We start from the raw sequence: 15,348 nt of genomic DNA on the forward strand, positions 1-15,348 counted from the left end.
TTTCTTTCTTTCTTTCTTTCTTTCTTTCTTTCTTTTCTTTCTTTCTTTCTTCTTCAAGGGAGGGGGCAGTTGGGTGGCTCAGTGGATTAAGAGCCAGACCTAGAAACAGGAAGTCCTAGATTCAAATCTGGTCTCAGGCACTTCCTAACTGTGTGACTCTGGGCAAGTCAATTAACCCCCATTGCCTAGCCCTTACTGCTCTTCTGCCTTAGAACCAATCAATACCCAATACTGACTCTAAGATGGAAAGTTTAAAAAAATAAATAATAAAAAATAAAGAGAGGCAAGGGAGGAAGCTAGGTGGTTCAGTGGATCAAGAGTCAGGCCTAGAGATGGGAGGTCCTGGGTCCCAATCTGGCCTCAGATACCTCCTAACTATGGACTCTGGGCAAGTCATCTAACCCCCCTTGTCTAGCCCTTATAGTTCCTCTGCCTTGGAACCAATACATAGTATTAATTCTAAGACAGAAAGTAAGACTTAAAAAAAAGGGATAAACCCTTCCCATTGTTCAAAAGCCCTCATTCATAGCAAGTTTTTTATTACATTGATCTGAAATACGAAAACTGTCTCCCTCTAACTTTCACACACTGCTCCTAGTGCTGCCTTTTGGAGTAGGATAGGACACAGAGCAATCCTAGACCATCTTCTGCATGCTGGCCTCTCAGACATTGGAAGGCGGCAGTTCTGTCATTTCCCACATTAAATCTTCCCTTGTCTAAGGTAACTGCAGGCTCTTGGTTTCTAAGATTCTTTACCGGCCTGATCATCTTCCTTGGATGCAAACCTCAAGTTTGCCAATCTCTATTAAATGTAACTTCCAGCCCTGAATCCAATGTTAGTTGTGTATCTCAACCAGTCGAGAATACAGTGGGATGATCCCAGTTCTTCTTCTGTACATTGGACTTCTGTTCATGCAGCCGAATGCCAAATTAAGTCATTTGGTAGCCAAGGCACAAGTCTGACTCAGCCTGAACTTAGAGTTCTTTAGAACTTCAGGGTGTGCCAATGGTTTGTGTACAGGTGGTGTGGGAAATTAGACTGCAGGTGCAGTGGGGCCCAGGGAGCATATAAATGCCAAATCAGTGATAGGCATGATACTAGAGGGCCTCATCCTTGTGAGGGTACAGGTCCAGGAGCTTTGAACTGAACTAGTTTTCTATTGCTTTTGCTACTTGCTTGTCTTTCATTTCACTGTGTGACTGGGCACATCACTTAACCTCTTTCATGTCCTTCATTTCCTTATCTACAGAATGAATGAGTTGGACCCAATACCCTCTAAGTTCTCTTCTAACTTGAAAATATATGGTCCTATGGTTCTAATGTGTATATCCCTTTAGTGGGAGCCATGGCTCATAATGTCTCCAGTAGGGTTTAGAATAACCTTTATTTTTTCCTTCTGGTCCAGAACATTCTCTCTCTCTCTCTCTCTCTCTCTCTCACTCTCTCTCTCTCTCTCTCTCTCTCTCTCTCCCCCCTCCTCTCTGTTTCTCTCTCTCTCTCTCTGTCTCTCTTTGTCTAACAGCAAGTGAAGAAAAAAGGGGTGTTTCATGTATGATAATGTATAATGCAGCAAACAGGAGTGAGTCCTGAGTTTGAAATCAAAGAACTCAAGTTCTGATTCCGACCCGGTCCCTTACATGCATGTGGTTAAGCAAGACATTTAACCTCTCTGGGTCTCTGTAAAATGAAGAAGGATAGATTAAGGAACATTTAAGTTCCCTTCCAGCTTTAAATCTCAGATTCTCTGATCCTGTGAAGAGGGGAAGGAGAGGCAGGACAGAGGATTTTTAAGTTAATCAGTGAGAACTGTAGCCTTCTAGATCCAGGTCATGTTTCAGCCCAGATGTTGTATTGATATGAGCCCTAAGAATGAGCACAAGGCCCAGTGTCCTATAGCGTGGTGACAGTAATTTATTTGGCATTTATATAATATTTGGCCCCTAACTAACTCTCCAACCTAATCTCCCCTTCTATGCAGGTATAAGATTATAGAGCTATAACTAGGAAGGGACCTCTAGTTGGCCAATTCCCTCATTTGATAAATGAGAAAACTGAGGTCCAGGGAGATTAAATGCCTTGCTCAGAGTCATTCTCCAAGTGATAAGCATCAAAGGCATGATTTGACCCGAGGGCCCTCAGAATCCAGAGCCTGTGCTTCCATAATTAGGGAAATGAAGATTTGCCTGGAGGCTTTCACCACCTCCCTCAACCCTTTTCCCATCCCCAGCTTTCCTCTTTCTACCCAGTTCTGAGGTTTATCAGAGGATGTGAGACAAGAAGTCCAAGAAAAATGGGGGGGGGGGGGGTTGGTTTTTGGATGGAGATCTCCATTCTATTTGCCTTAGACGCAAGGGCTAGATATTAAGACATAGGTCTTTTCTTGAAATCTCGCCAAAATAGTCTCTCTTTTGGTTCAGGAAGGGTTTTGTTCTGTTGGTGTTGTGTAAACTTCCTGGGTCTTCCAGGGTGAATCCTGGAAGTGATGGCAATGCGTTTTCTTAGCCCGATTGTGTTTTTTTGCGTTTCTCTTTGCACGGAGTTGTAACAAACAGAGGAGAGAGGAAGACGAAAGCCCTGATCAGGCAGAAAGAGCAGTGTGTCCCTAGGCCCTTGAGGAGGCTGAGGCTTATGATAGAAGTGATTTCCTCTGGGGCCCATGACTGGTTTAACCACTTATTAACCCCCTGGGAGTTTGGGAGGTTCGAGAACTCTTGAAGTGATCAAATCAACCAGTGTTTATTGAGAGTCTGCGGTGTACTTACACTACCTTCTGGAGGGTTCTGTGAGAGATGCAGAAAAAAAATCTAAGATATGTTTCTTACAGGGGCAGCTGGGTAGCTCAGTGATTTGAGAGCCAGGCCTAGAGACGGAAGGTCCTAGGTTCAAATCCGGCCTCAGACACTTCCCAGCTATGTGACCCTGGGCAAGTCACTTGACCCCCATTGCCTACCCTTACCACTCTTCCACCTATAAGTCAATACACAGAAGTTAAGGGTTAAAAAAAAAATAAAATAAAGTAGCTTACAGGAGGCAAGATATTTATGCACGAAATATCTAAATACATGATAGAATCTGATTAAGATGTTCACACTGAAATGAGTGATGTGGAAATAATATGGGAGTTTAGAGAAGCTCTAGCCAGAAAAGCTTCCTTGAAGGAGGGGTATGATCTGGGCCTTAAAGAATGGGCCTTGAAATATTGGATTAAGGGAATACATTCTAAACTGGGAGAAGAGTTACTCATAATATAATCCTGCAGGCCTGATAAAGAGACCACTCACTGTGGAACTCCTATCACCCATTGGTGAAAGATACTTTCTGGTGCTTCCATCTCCTGAGACTAGCACCATTCTAGGAGAACTCCATCAGATCCAAAGCTAGAATGCGATGGGTTATATGGTGGTCTGTTGGTGAGTATCCTAGAATTGAGGTATGAATTCAGACCCTAGCCCTGCCACTAACAATATTTATTACTTCGAATCACTATATCCCTACCATCTTCATTTTCTCATCTGTAATATGGACTTATATGTGTTTGAAGATCCTGTTCCTCTGTAACATTCTTATTCCAAGATTCTTTAAGTCTATGACTCAGTCTCTTTTCCCACTAGAGAGTTGCTTAGTGGTTGGGGAGAAGAGTTCAAGGGTGAATGATTCCATTCCTTGGGAATCCCCAGTGGGAATGCTCATGTCTTACAATAGAAGGGTTTATTCAACAAAATTTTTTATTCCCTATCTATTCCTTTTTCAATTTCTGAAGCCCACAAGGGTTCCAAACTAGTTTCCATACCTAACTTTGTTCTTCTTGTTCAGTCTTCTGTCTTAGTGATTCTTGTTGGATTGTAGCATCATAGAGTCTTAGATATGGACTGGACCCAAAGATCATTTAGACTAGTCCTTATGTTTCAGTGACTTGCCCAAGGTCACACTTTAAGTAGCTGGAAGTAAAACTCAAGTCTCTTTATTCCTAGTCCTATGTTCTTTTTACTATGTTATACTGCCTCCCAAAAGAGCCTTTCTTCTCTCTTATCCTTTACTCAGTCCATTTTGCTTTCTCTGTTTCTGAGTTTGAATTCCTTCTGTCTTTATAGCTTTGAATATTTTCATGGAGGGGAAATCATCTCCCTTGTTTTCTCTCATTCTAGCAGTCTGTGATTTTGTGTGGCCTGGAAATCCAGTTTTCTTTTCCTTTTGGGCTTCTAGAAGAGCTCTTACTCAGTTATTTTGACAATTTTGAAATAATACCAAAACCAGCAGTTCCCCACCTTTAAATTAAATTAAAAGCTTCATAAGGTCTAAAAGGGCAGAACCCGAGAAAGGAAGACTAAGCCTAGATTTTTCTGGGAAAACCATCCCTTATGAGTCTTTTGTCATGTTTAAGAACAGTACACATGTGCCATCCTTCTGAAAAGCTATCTTACCAAGTCTGGAGAAGGGGAAGAAGGCCAACTGAAGGAGAGGGGGCTGGGAGGAAAGGACCTCCCTTATGGAGGATGGACACGCCCCAGAAGAGGCCAAGCTGAGAGACTGAGAAAACAGATCCTTCTGTGCCTTACTAGAAATGGGGGAGAGATGTGTTTGCCAAATTTAGCGTCTGCTTTAGATTCTAAATATAGACCTTTAAGCTTCCAATGCTTTGTGACTTTGCAAAGGCACAATTCTGAGCCGCTGCCCCCTCCCCCCATTTCTTTTCTTTTCTTTTTTTTTTTTTTTTTTTCCTTTTTGGTAAATATTTTTAATCCCTGGGTAGGAAGCAGCTTAAGAGGCCCTATTGTTTGTGTACAATGGGTTTTCATTTGAAAAAAAGACAAATTTATCTGAGTTTCCCCCTTGAAGAGCAAGAGGAAGTGATGTATGATGCCTACTAGAAGCATCACATCAGGTTCAGATTGTGCTCCTTGTCAGGGAGAGGGTCTTGGGATGTCCAATAGCCTAGGGCTTCAGTCCATGCAGAGGTACCAAAGAAATGAAGAAGTGGTTCATTTTCATTTCAGAAAATATTTGGATATTCCAGTTCACTGGTTTCAGAAAATACCTACTTGGCTTTGCTCCAACTAGCTCTCAACAAGATTATTTTGTGAGAATTTTGGGTTCAGTTCCATGGTTGGAGAAAAAGAAGTTAGTAGGTTAGATTTTGTGCTCTTCAAGGGCAGGGGAAGTCTTTGACCTTTCTTTGCATCCCCAGTATTTAGCAAGATGCCTGGCTTATGGTGTCTTTCAGTCGTTTTTCAGTCATGTCCAACTCTTCTCTTAGCAGAGATACTGTAGTGGTTTGTCATTTCCTCCTCTAGCATATTTTTACAGATAAGGAAACTGAGGCATAAAGGTTAAGTGACTTGCCTAGGGTCATACAGCTACTAAGTATTTGAGGCCAGATAAATCTTCCTGACTCCAGACCCAGTGCTCTTTCCACTATGCCCCTAGATGCTTTATCCTAAGGAATCAGATCTTATTCCCTCCTCAATTCTAGCCATTAAACAAAGTTTTTCCCTCCGTGTTTTATTGATGCTCTTTTCCTTTTTTTTTTTAACACCACCATTCCATCCCCAAAGTAGAAGCCTCTCAAGGCAAATAAATAGAATCATGGAAATCAAGTCAATAAGTACATTGACAAAAAAGAATTAGAGACGAAAAGGGCTGCCCATCAGTTGGGGAATGGCGACAAATCTTGTTATATGAATGTGATAAAATACTTTTGTGCTATACAAGAAATAATGAAAAGGACCACTTCAGAGAAACCTGGGAAGACGTATATGAATTGATGCAAAGTCAAGTGAACAGAACCAAGAGAGTAATTTATACTATAACAACAATATTTTAAAGACAAACAACTTTGAAAGAAATAGGAACTCTGTTCAATACAATGACCACCTACATTTCCAGAATACTGATAATGAAAAACATGCTACCCATGTCTTGACTTTTTTTTTTGGATAGCCAATGTAAGAATTCATTTTGCTTGACTGTATTTGTTTGTAACAAGGGTTCTGCTTTTCTTACTTTCTTGATGGGTGGCAGAGATGAAAGGGAGAGCAAGCAGATCTTTGAAAATAAAATTTAATTTAATTTCAAAAAACAAAACACTGACCAAGTTGGAAAATGCATGCCTCCTGCCATACCTATAATTTGCTCTGTTTGTCTCAAGGTGACACGCATGCTTGCTCATCAGATCTCTGATGTCAAGATTGGTCCCTGTATTGATTGGAGTTCTGAACATATAGAAAAGTTCAAAGGAAGCCTGGATAGCTTTAATTCTGTTCAAATGAAAGTGTCCAAGAGGAGCTTCCATGATAAGTGATAACAAGGGTTCTTCTTATCACAGTCATGGTAAAAATGGAATTGGAGAATAAGAAAATTTTAAGACCTTTGCATATAGAATATTAGAGCTAGATCTAATCTTAGAGACCATTCAATTCAAGCCCTCTCTGACATCCAAAGAAGAGATGTAATTTGACAAAGATTATACAGCAAATTAGCAACAGAGCTAGAAAAAAAAAAAACCCATGCTCCTTGACTAGTAGTGCATTTTTTTTTTTTATAATCTTATACTAGAATCAACTCTAAGATAGAAGATCTGTGGAGGGCTAGGCAAACAGGCTTAAGTGACTTTCTCAGGGTCACACAGCTAGGATGTATCTGAGGTCATATTTGAACCCAAGTTTTCCTGAATCAGGCTTGGCTTTCTCTCCACTGCATTCCCTAGCTGCCCCCAGGGCATTACTTTTTTCCATTAAACCACATTTCGTTTTATAAACTTTTGTAAACTTTATAAACGTTTTATAAACTATTAGGTTTCTTCTAATTTGTGGATGTGGAACAGATTTCTTTGTTGCAAGTAGTCTTGTGTCTTGATTGAATTTGTAACTCAGTTCTCTTTATTAGCGTTATGATATAGCCACAGAGGAAACAGGGCAGATCCTGGGTGCTCACGAGGGTGTTTGACTCAAACCTGTCATTCACTGGAGCCGGCTACAACCCTGTTTCCAACCTCTTCTGTGTTTCCTCTCCCAGGTGCCACTGGATGAACGGGTCATCTTCTCTGGGAACCTTTTTCAGTACCTAGAAGACAGCAAGAAATGGCGGAATCGCTTTAGCCTTGTGCCACACAACTATGGGCTTGTGCTCTATGAAAACAAATCTGTAAGTCCTTTTGGAGCAAGGGACTAGACGGGAATGGGCACATAACTGGGGGATGGGGCAGGGCAGTGAAGCATCTAGGCCCAGGCCCTCTGGGCTCACAGGCAGTGGAAGAAGGCCTTGGGCTCAAGCCCACCTCCTTTCCTTGGTGTGAGAGCATTCATTATAATAGAAAGTAGTAACTTTGCTATTATATTTTCATTTGTACTATTACTTTTTAATTAAAATTTAATTTTTAAAAATTAAAATTAATTAAAATTTAAAAAAAATTAACCCTTCCCTTCTGTTTTAAAATCAGTGCTATATAAGGGCAAGGCAATAGGGTTTAAGTGACTTGCCCAGGATCACACTGCTAGGAAGGAATCTGAGGCTAGATTTGAACCCAAGATCTCCCATCTTTAGGCCTGATTCTCAATCCACTTTGCTACTGCCCCTGGTTATGCTATTATACTGGTGCTACTACTACTATTATTATTATTATTATTATTATTATTATTATTAATTTCTGGATCTGAGTTGTCCGGGAAGACTTGTTCAACCCCACTCCACACCTTAGTTCCCTGCCTGATACCCAGCCTCAGCCTTCCCCCTTTTTTCCCCATCCCTGCCCCAATATGAACTCCAACCCTAAGTGGGCAAATGTAGCACCCGGTGTTATTACATGCCTGGTACATAGTAAGGGGAAAGAATAGGAAGTGAATTTGTGATTTCACTGGTATAGGGAGCTCCTGAGTGAGGAACCCCCCTTTGCCAGTGCAGGTTGGTACTTTTGGTCTTAATATTTTCCCTAGAACACCCAGAGGTTTAGCAACTTCCACCGGGTCACACAGCTAGTGTGCATTAAGAGGCAGAACTCGAACCCAGGTCTTCTTGACTTCAAGTTCAGTTCTCATACCACACTGACTTTCGGCACATTATAAGCACTTAAATGTTTTTTGACTGACAGGTGAGAGTGCACTTCTAAGAAAATAGCAGAAAGGAAAGAGCAATTAGGGTTATTATTTAAAAACAAAAAAGCTGACTCCTTCTTCTTTATCTGCATCCCTGGGTGGAGGAGTGGCATGAATAATCAGAATAGACAGATAAGCCCTGAATTGATTATTGCCCTTAGTTACTACTTCCTCTCCTAGCAAAACCTTCCTCTAAGCAAACTTTTGAGCAGTTAAACTGTTGAGACTAGCCCCCTTGGGGCATGGTGGGGAGGCAGCAGTGTCATGTCCTTCACAGTGATAAAAATCAGGCTCTGGTTCACTTTATGTAATTTGAAGCTTTATAAAGGAATTTTAAGGTTGGAATACTTCACCTGTTGGGTAGTGGCGCCTATTGACAGAGGGCAAAATGCCAACCCAGCTCTGTTAACATAATCTCAGTCGTGGAAGGGATTGGAGAAGCCATCTAGTCCAACATTCTGTCTGGTCCAAGAATTCTGCTATAACTTTTTAGACAAGTTCTTGTCTAGCATCTGTTTGGACACTTCATTGGATGACTTCTCTTCCCCTGATATTTGGTAGGAAGTCATTTAGGCTCTTGTCCTCCTCCTTCCACTCTTTCTCAGTATCCTCGTGAAAAGTACCATTGAGGTTCGATGGGGATATGATCGGGGATGTAGACTCTAAGCGATCACCCTGGTGCAAATATTAATAATGTGGAAATAGGTCTTGATCGATGACACATGTAAAACCCAGTGGAATTGCCTGTTGGCTACGGGAGGGGAGAGGGAAGAGGGTAGGGAAAGAACATGAATCATGTAACTATGGAAAATCACCCTAAATTAATTAATTAATTAAATGAATTTAAAGAAAAAGAAAAGTACTATTGATTTGGGTTATGGTGTTGGGAAAGGCTGTTACTATCTTAGGCAGTCAGAATTGCATTATGGGGTGGGGAATTGGGATATGGTTGGGATTTGGCAATGGCCCTTTCCTAAGTTGACTTTCTTCTCAATCCCTTCAGGCCTACGAGAGACACACCCCACCCAGAGCCATCATCAACAGTGCAGGCTATAAAATTCTTACCTCAGTGGATCACTACCTGGAACTCGTCGGTAACTCTTTACCAGGTAACATGCTGCCCTTGATGGAAAGAGATGACACCAGAGTTAAAATACTTCTCTTATAAATGGAATGGGTTTGCCCAGAGTTAAGGGACCCTCATGACTACTGGCACACATTTGAAGGAGCGCTCACTGGCTGGACTGAAGGTTACAGGCTGGATCTGGAACAGAGTATGAGTTCATTGGGTTTGACGAGGTTTGAACCCATATTCTTAGCTTCGTAAACACCAAGCTCTAACCAAGTGAGGGCCATAGACAAGGTGACACATAGCCATGCTACAAGTTTTAGTTTCATTCCCAAAAACTAAAGCAAGGAAAATGAAGGGCCACAATTCAGAGGGAGAGCAAGAAAAGGAAGTGGGCCAATGTGGACACCAATGCTGTTGTGTAGGATTCATGGTAAAGGACGTGAGAAACTCACCATTTTTCTCGAATTGACTTATGGAGTGTTAGAATTGGAAAAGACATTTAAAATCATTCATTTCAACCATTTGATTAAAACTGAGGGAAAGTGGCTTAAAGATGGGGAAAATTGCTGCTAGTTAGTGCAAAGCTAGGGTTAGAACTCAGTATTCCTGTTACCCAGCCAATACCCTCCATCTGAGTCTCCCTGTACCTTCTTTTCTTCTTTTTATCATCCTTCTTCCTTCCCATCCCCAATTCCTTTTTACTCCCCTTGCCACTTCTACCTTATTTCCCTGAAAAATAAAAAAAAAAAAACCTCAAGAAATTTTTAAAAAGGTTGTTTGACATTTAGAAGATTGTCTCCCCTCCCTGGGAAATAAGAGGGGGCTGTTGTGATCTGTTCCCAAGAGCAAAGTCTCTAGTCTCTTAGGTATAATAGCTCCCTCCTGAAGGGACAGCTGCAGCGTGTCTGTGATCAGCCTGAAGTTTGTGTAATCTGCCCCAGATCTGTTGTGTCTAAACAAACACCAATGGATTCAAAGGTTCCCCCTCTGCTGGCCTTCTGAGTGAGAGGAATGCTGTTTCCATAGGAGTCTGAGGGGATGAAAAGGTCTTTGTCTAGGATGTGGCAGCCTAGGAAGGCCTGGCTTCTGGGGGACTCAGCCCTCACGTAGTAGAAAGAAGACTGGATTGGGAGGCAGAGGGCCTCAGTTTTGAACACCAGTGTTACTATTTAACTACTGCTGTGACCATAGGCAAGCCACTTTAACTTTTCTGTGCCTTGGTTTCCTCTCCTATAAAATGAAAGAGTTGGACTAGATGGCCTTTTAGCTCTTAAATTAGTGATTTTATCTGGGAAGGAAGAGATTTGTCCTGAGATAGAAGAGGGTGTGTTTGGCAGAACCCGATTCCATGGTGGAGATGGGTACTTGCAATGAATGTTTCATTCTAGTGCTGAAAAAAAGATTGGTGAATCCATTTGGATCTCATTGGCAATGGGAGGGCTGGTGCATAGAGGGCCTCTGACCTGCCATGACCCTGAAGGAAAATCAAAAACCTGGGGCTCCTGGAGTGGGAAAAAATGGATTGGTTTTCTGTTCATGCCTCCACCAATTGGCAATGACCTTAGACCCAAAATACAGTAGAAAGAATACTGACCTTGGAGTCCTAGGAGCTGAGTAGGAATCCTGGATATGCTCGGTACAATCTGTGTGAGCTTGGACAACTCACTTAGCCTCTGGGTGTCCATTTCCTTATATGTAAAATGAGCAGATTGGACTAGATGAGCTCTGAAGCCCCTTCCAACCCTAGATCTGTGTCAGTGTCAATGTCTTGCTCTGGGCGACCTATCTGTTGAAAGAGGCTAGTAATAATTACCTCCCTTTGTACCTCAAAGATTGTTCAGATAAAATACGATGTGATCTAGATAGAATCCCTGTAGGAATGTAACAGGATGCCATTATTTCATCTCTCATCAACAGGGCCGGCCCCCAAATCTGGTACTGCTCCAATTCTGAAGTGCCCTACCCAGTTCCCCCTGATCCTCTGGCATCCGTATTCTCGCCACTATTACTTCTGTGTGATGACAGAGCCTGAGCAGGAGAAGTGGCTGGCTGTGTTCCAGGACTGTGTCCGGCACTGCAACAATGGTGAGTGTGGTCTGGCCAAGGGGGAGCTAAGGATCCCAGAGAACTATGTTTGAAGGGAGACATGGAAGGGAATGAGACACTTGTGAGGAAGAACAGAAAATTCTTTCCTCTTAGAGTTTGATTCAATGAAATCCCTCGAATTTGAAAAAGTAAACGTGTATTTGTTCCTGAGTTGAGCACCCTCAGAGGGCAATGGGATGCTACCAGGACAAGGAGCCAGGAGACTTGGGTTTAGGACCATCCAGGCCTATCAATGAATAGCTGGGTGAGCTTGAGCAAATTATTTTGCTTCTCTGATCCTTACCTTAAGATAGTGTGATGTAGTAGGAAGTTAAGGAGCCCATATTCGTTTGCTATGTTCTTAACTCATTGTATGACCTTAGTTGAGTCATCCTACCTTTCTTGGCCCCTATTTTTTTTCCACCGTGAAATGACTAGGGATTTCTAAACTCCCTTCTAGTGCCAAGTTTCTGTGATTCTATTATTTTTCCTAATAGTCTATAGGATCACTGCCTCCTTCCTGGTGAAGAGAGCCCAGTGGTGGCTTAAGTTCTTGGACTTTCTACCTGATGATCTAGAGTCCTGGAGAAATTCTCATCTTGATTCTGGGAGGGTCTTCCTGGCTTAAACTTTAAATCTGAAAATCTGGAAGAAGGCTTAGTTTTTGACTCCCATTGGCTTAGGGGAGGATGAGAATTAGAGGTGAGCTCATATCTCTGTTGCCTCAGAGGCACACTGATGAGCTCCCTGCTTTCTCTTCCCCTTTCCCCTCCTGTCATGGCATGCTCCAGCACAGGTTATACCTTGCATGTCTCTGCAGGCTGGGAACAGAGACTTGACAGGGTTGGGTCCTGGCACAGGGCCCTGGACTCTGGGCATTTACATATCGCCCCACCCCATCCTCCCTAATCTTTCGGCCAGTTCAAAAGCTACCTCTTGAGTCCAAGCTGGGCTGGAATTTGGGAGCAGGGGGGTAGTGGGAGGATTTAAAGGACTCCTTGGTGAGAAGGAGGTCATCAATCTCATCTGAATTGCTTCTGCCACCTTGAGCTGGGCATGTTGCCCATCCCACAAAAGGCAGCCTGTTCAACTGTTCCCCTGGGGGATAGTGGACCATGGGAGGAAAAGGAAGAGGGTCTGGGGCTGGGAGCGCCACGTCTCAGATGCCACTCTCCAGCAACCCGCCCAGGTTCTAGCTGCCTCATGCTGAGGATACACCCTGTACTCCTTCCCTCCCTCTCTGGCTCTAAACTGCGTTAAAGGTTTCAGGGCCTTGAGAAAAAGCTGTTTAGCAGCATTGAGACCAAAGAGGCTGAAGAATAGCTGCTCCCAAAGCCATCACTGTGTCTAGGTTGGGTGATAATAAGCTGGGTAACTTTTCTAGGTGTCACTGTCATCATCTGTATGTACAGTGAGAGTCTTCACAGTCTTAGGAGAAGCTTGAAACAACTAAAATTAGCTGCTCCCTTGAACCCAGAGGGCTTTAGGGGAAAACAAAATTGGCAGAAAATCTATAGCCCTTTGTTAGTGGTCTGGGTAGCACAGATCTTAGCTTGAATGATGAGGATGTTGGGAAAGGTAGGGCCTTGTGGGAATGGATAGCCCCTACTGTGTTAAAGGTTGGCTCAGATAATCTATAAGGAGAAATAGGAGGTTGAGGCCAGATCTGAACTATGACACAGGTGGGATTGTTGTGCCTTTTCTCTCCTCTCTCCGATATGGATGCATCTCCATCTAGCTACTATCTTTTTATGCTAGATAAGTTAGGGAGCAATCATCCAGGTTCCCAAACAGGATGGTGTCACTGTGCAAGTTAGAGATGGAACCATGGTTAGCTAAAGATCCCTCAGATGTGGCAAATCTGTTTGTCCAGTGATACCTATGAAGCCCTTCAGGAGCTCGACCTAAAGTTGGGGAACCAAACCTGGGCTGCCAACCCTTTGTTCAGGCACAGATTTGCCCCAGAGGTATAAAGAAGAGGTACAGATTTGGAATCAGACGTGGATTCTACCTGCCTACTTTTCTACTATTTGAAATGTCCCTTCTTGGAATATTAGTTTCTTCTAGAAATCGATAAAGTTGGACCAGATCATCTCTGAGATTTCTTCCAACTCTAAATCCATGTCCTTTTTGTCTTTAGTTTTATAAAATGGACATCTGGATAGTATCATAGCCTTTGAACTGGGAAGTCTCCTGGAGCTATTTGCAACCCAACTAAATTAGCCTCAAAAGTTATCAGATAGTCACTTCAAGATAATTTCCTCCTCAAAAACCATGTCTAGGGCAGATTTCTCATCCCAGGTTGGCTTCTTCCTTGCCCTTCAATAGGCATTGGGGATATTTAACTTTCTGCCAGTTCTGATTCTTAGAGAATGTAAGCATGTTCATGGTAACCTATAATATTGATAGTGATCTCAACATTCACATAACACTTAAATCTACAATCCTAAGTTCATGATTGGTATGGTGGTGAAGTGGTTGTTTTCCACAAACCTCTACAACCCAAAAATCTCAGTAAAAGAAATTATACTAAAGTTGAAACCTCAACATAAGAGTCAAAAACACCTCATGAGGTAAAAAAAAAAACCAAACCTCTATGAAATAAGAACTTTAGCATCCCCACTCCAGCCCCTAACCCATTCTATGTGGTAGACACAGGCACTATAAGGTACTTCATCTCCTTTTGTTTTGGGGGCAGCCTTTGGGAACTATGCGCTCTGAAAGGTAGAAGAAGGAAGGGCGAAAGAATGAAGAGTGAAAATGGAGACAATGACTTGTCTTTTGGACTTTCGGTCCTTCAGCCTGGGTGAAAAACCTAGCTTGAAGGGTAGTTTTTGGTAGTTCATTGGATAAAGTTCCAGGCCTGGAGACTGGGAGGTCCTGGATTCAAATCTGTCCTCAGACATATCCTAGCTATGTGATCCTAGGCAAGTTACTTCACTCCAGTTGCCTAGCCCTTACTGCTCTTCTGCCTTGGAACAGATACTTAGAGTCAAATCTAAGACAGAAGGTAAGGGTTTAAAAAAAAACAAACTAATCTAAAAGTAAGTAAGCCAACTAGAGGGCTCATGAATGCAGAAAATAGAATGAGTTTAAAAAAAAACCTCTGGCCAGAACACTGAACAATTGTTATACTATGAAGGGAATGGACCAAAATTCCCTGATCAAAAATATAATTCTGCAGACTCCCTAGAGATCATGGTAAAAAAAAAAAAACAAGAAGAAACTCCAGAATGGTTCAAAAGAAAAATAAAATTATTAAAGATATTAGAAATGAAATTAGGTCTGAATGAAATTAGAGCTCTGTAGAGCTTAGAAGATTTGGCAGATATCCTTTCCAAGGAAATAGAAGATCTGAAAGACAAAGTGACACATATGGAACACAAAAACACAGAAGCAGAAGAAAAATTCCAGAAGAGAAGCAAAAGACATTCATGTTGAACAGATAAACCACATGCATCCTATGAAAACCAAGGTGATTGACCTTGAAGATGGAATATAACAAAATACATAAATTGAGTCCTCAGATGGCCACTAGAACAAAAATAACTATGCATGTAAACCTCACAATTTCAGTAACAAACAACTAATTTTATAGGCATCCAAGAAAATGACTTTTCAATATAAAGGATTGCCAGTTAGAATAGCTCAAGGTTATTTCTCAGTCATAAGAAATCAAAGAAAGGATGAGTAAGGTATTCTAAAAACCAAATTAACTCAAGCTGCAACCCAAAACGACATATCCTGCCAAGAAGCTCAAGCAAGATCCCAATGATATGGATCTTTTTTTTTTTTCCCCCTAAAACCCTTACCTTCTGTCTTTAAATGATTCAGGTCCTCCCAACTCTAGGCCTAGCTCTCTTTCCACTGAGCCACCTAGCTTCCCCAAATCATTATCTTTTGTGGGGAGAGATAAAATAGTGGAAAGTTTTATGAATGGGGAGCAGAAGAGTATGGGTTTGGAGCTGGAGATGCACCCTTGCCGAATGATAGGTGAACAGTGAGAGAATAATTTCTTTATTCTCTCCACAAGAGGGGAAGCTGTAGGAGAAGACAATAAAAGCAACGGATGGGAAGGATGGGGATGAATCAAGGGGAAAGAA

At 42.0% G+C, this 15,348-nt stretch overlaps 1 protein-coding gene across 1 annotated transcript in view; it reads left to right on the plus strand.

Moving 5' to 3' along the window:
• The window catches only part of NIBAN2 (niban apoptosis regulator 2), a 41,392-nt gene that overhangs the window by 4,790 nt on the left and 21,254 nt on the right, over nucleotides 1-15,348 (plus strand). Inside the window, exons 2-4 of the mRNA XM_044659698.1 lie at nucleotides 7,013-7,141; nucleotides 9,092-9,197; nucleotides 11,078-11,245. Coding sequence (XP_044515633.1) covers nucleotides 7,013-7,141; nucleotides 9,092-9,197; nucleotides 11,078-11,245 — 403 coding nt within the window. The remainder of the gene's footprint in view (nucleotides 1-7,012; nucleotides 7,142-9,091; nucleotides 9,198-11,077; nucleotides 11,246-15,348) is intronic.

Source organism: Gracilinanus agilis, chromosome 2, assembly GCF_016433145.1.
Source record: "Gracilinanus agilis isolate LMUSP501 chromosome 2, AgileGrace, whole genome shotgun sequence".
NCBI classification, from domain to species: domain Eukaryota; kingdom Metazoa; phylum Chordata; class Mammalia; order Didelphimorphia; family Didelphidae; genus Gracilinanus; species Gracilinanus agilis.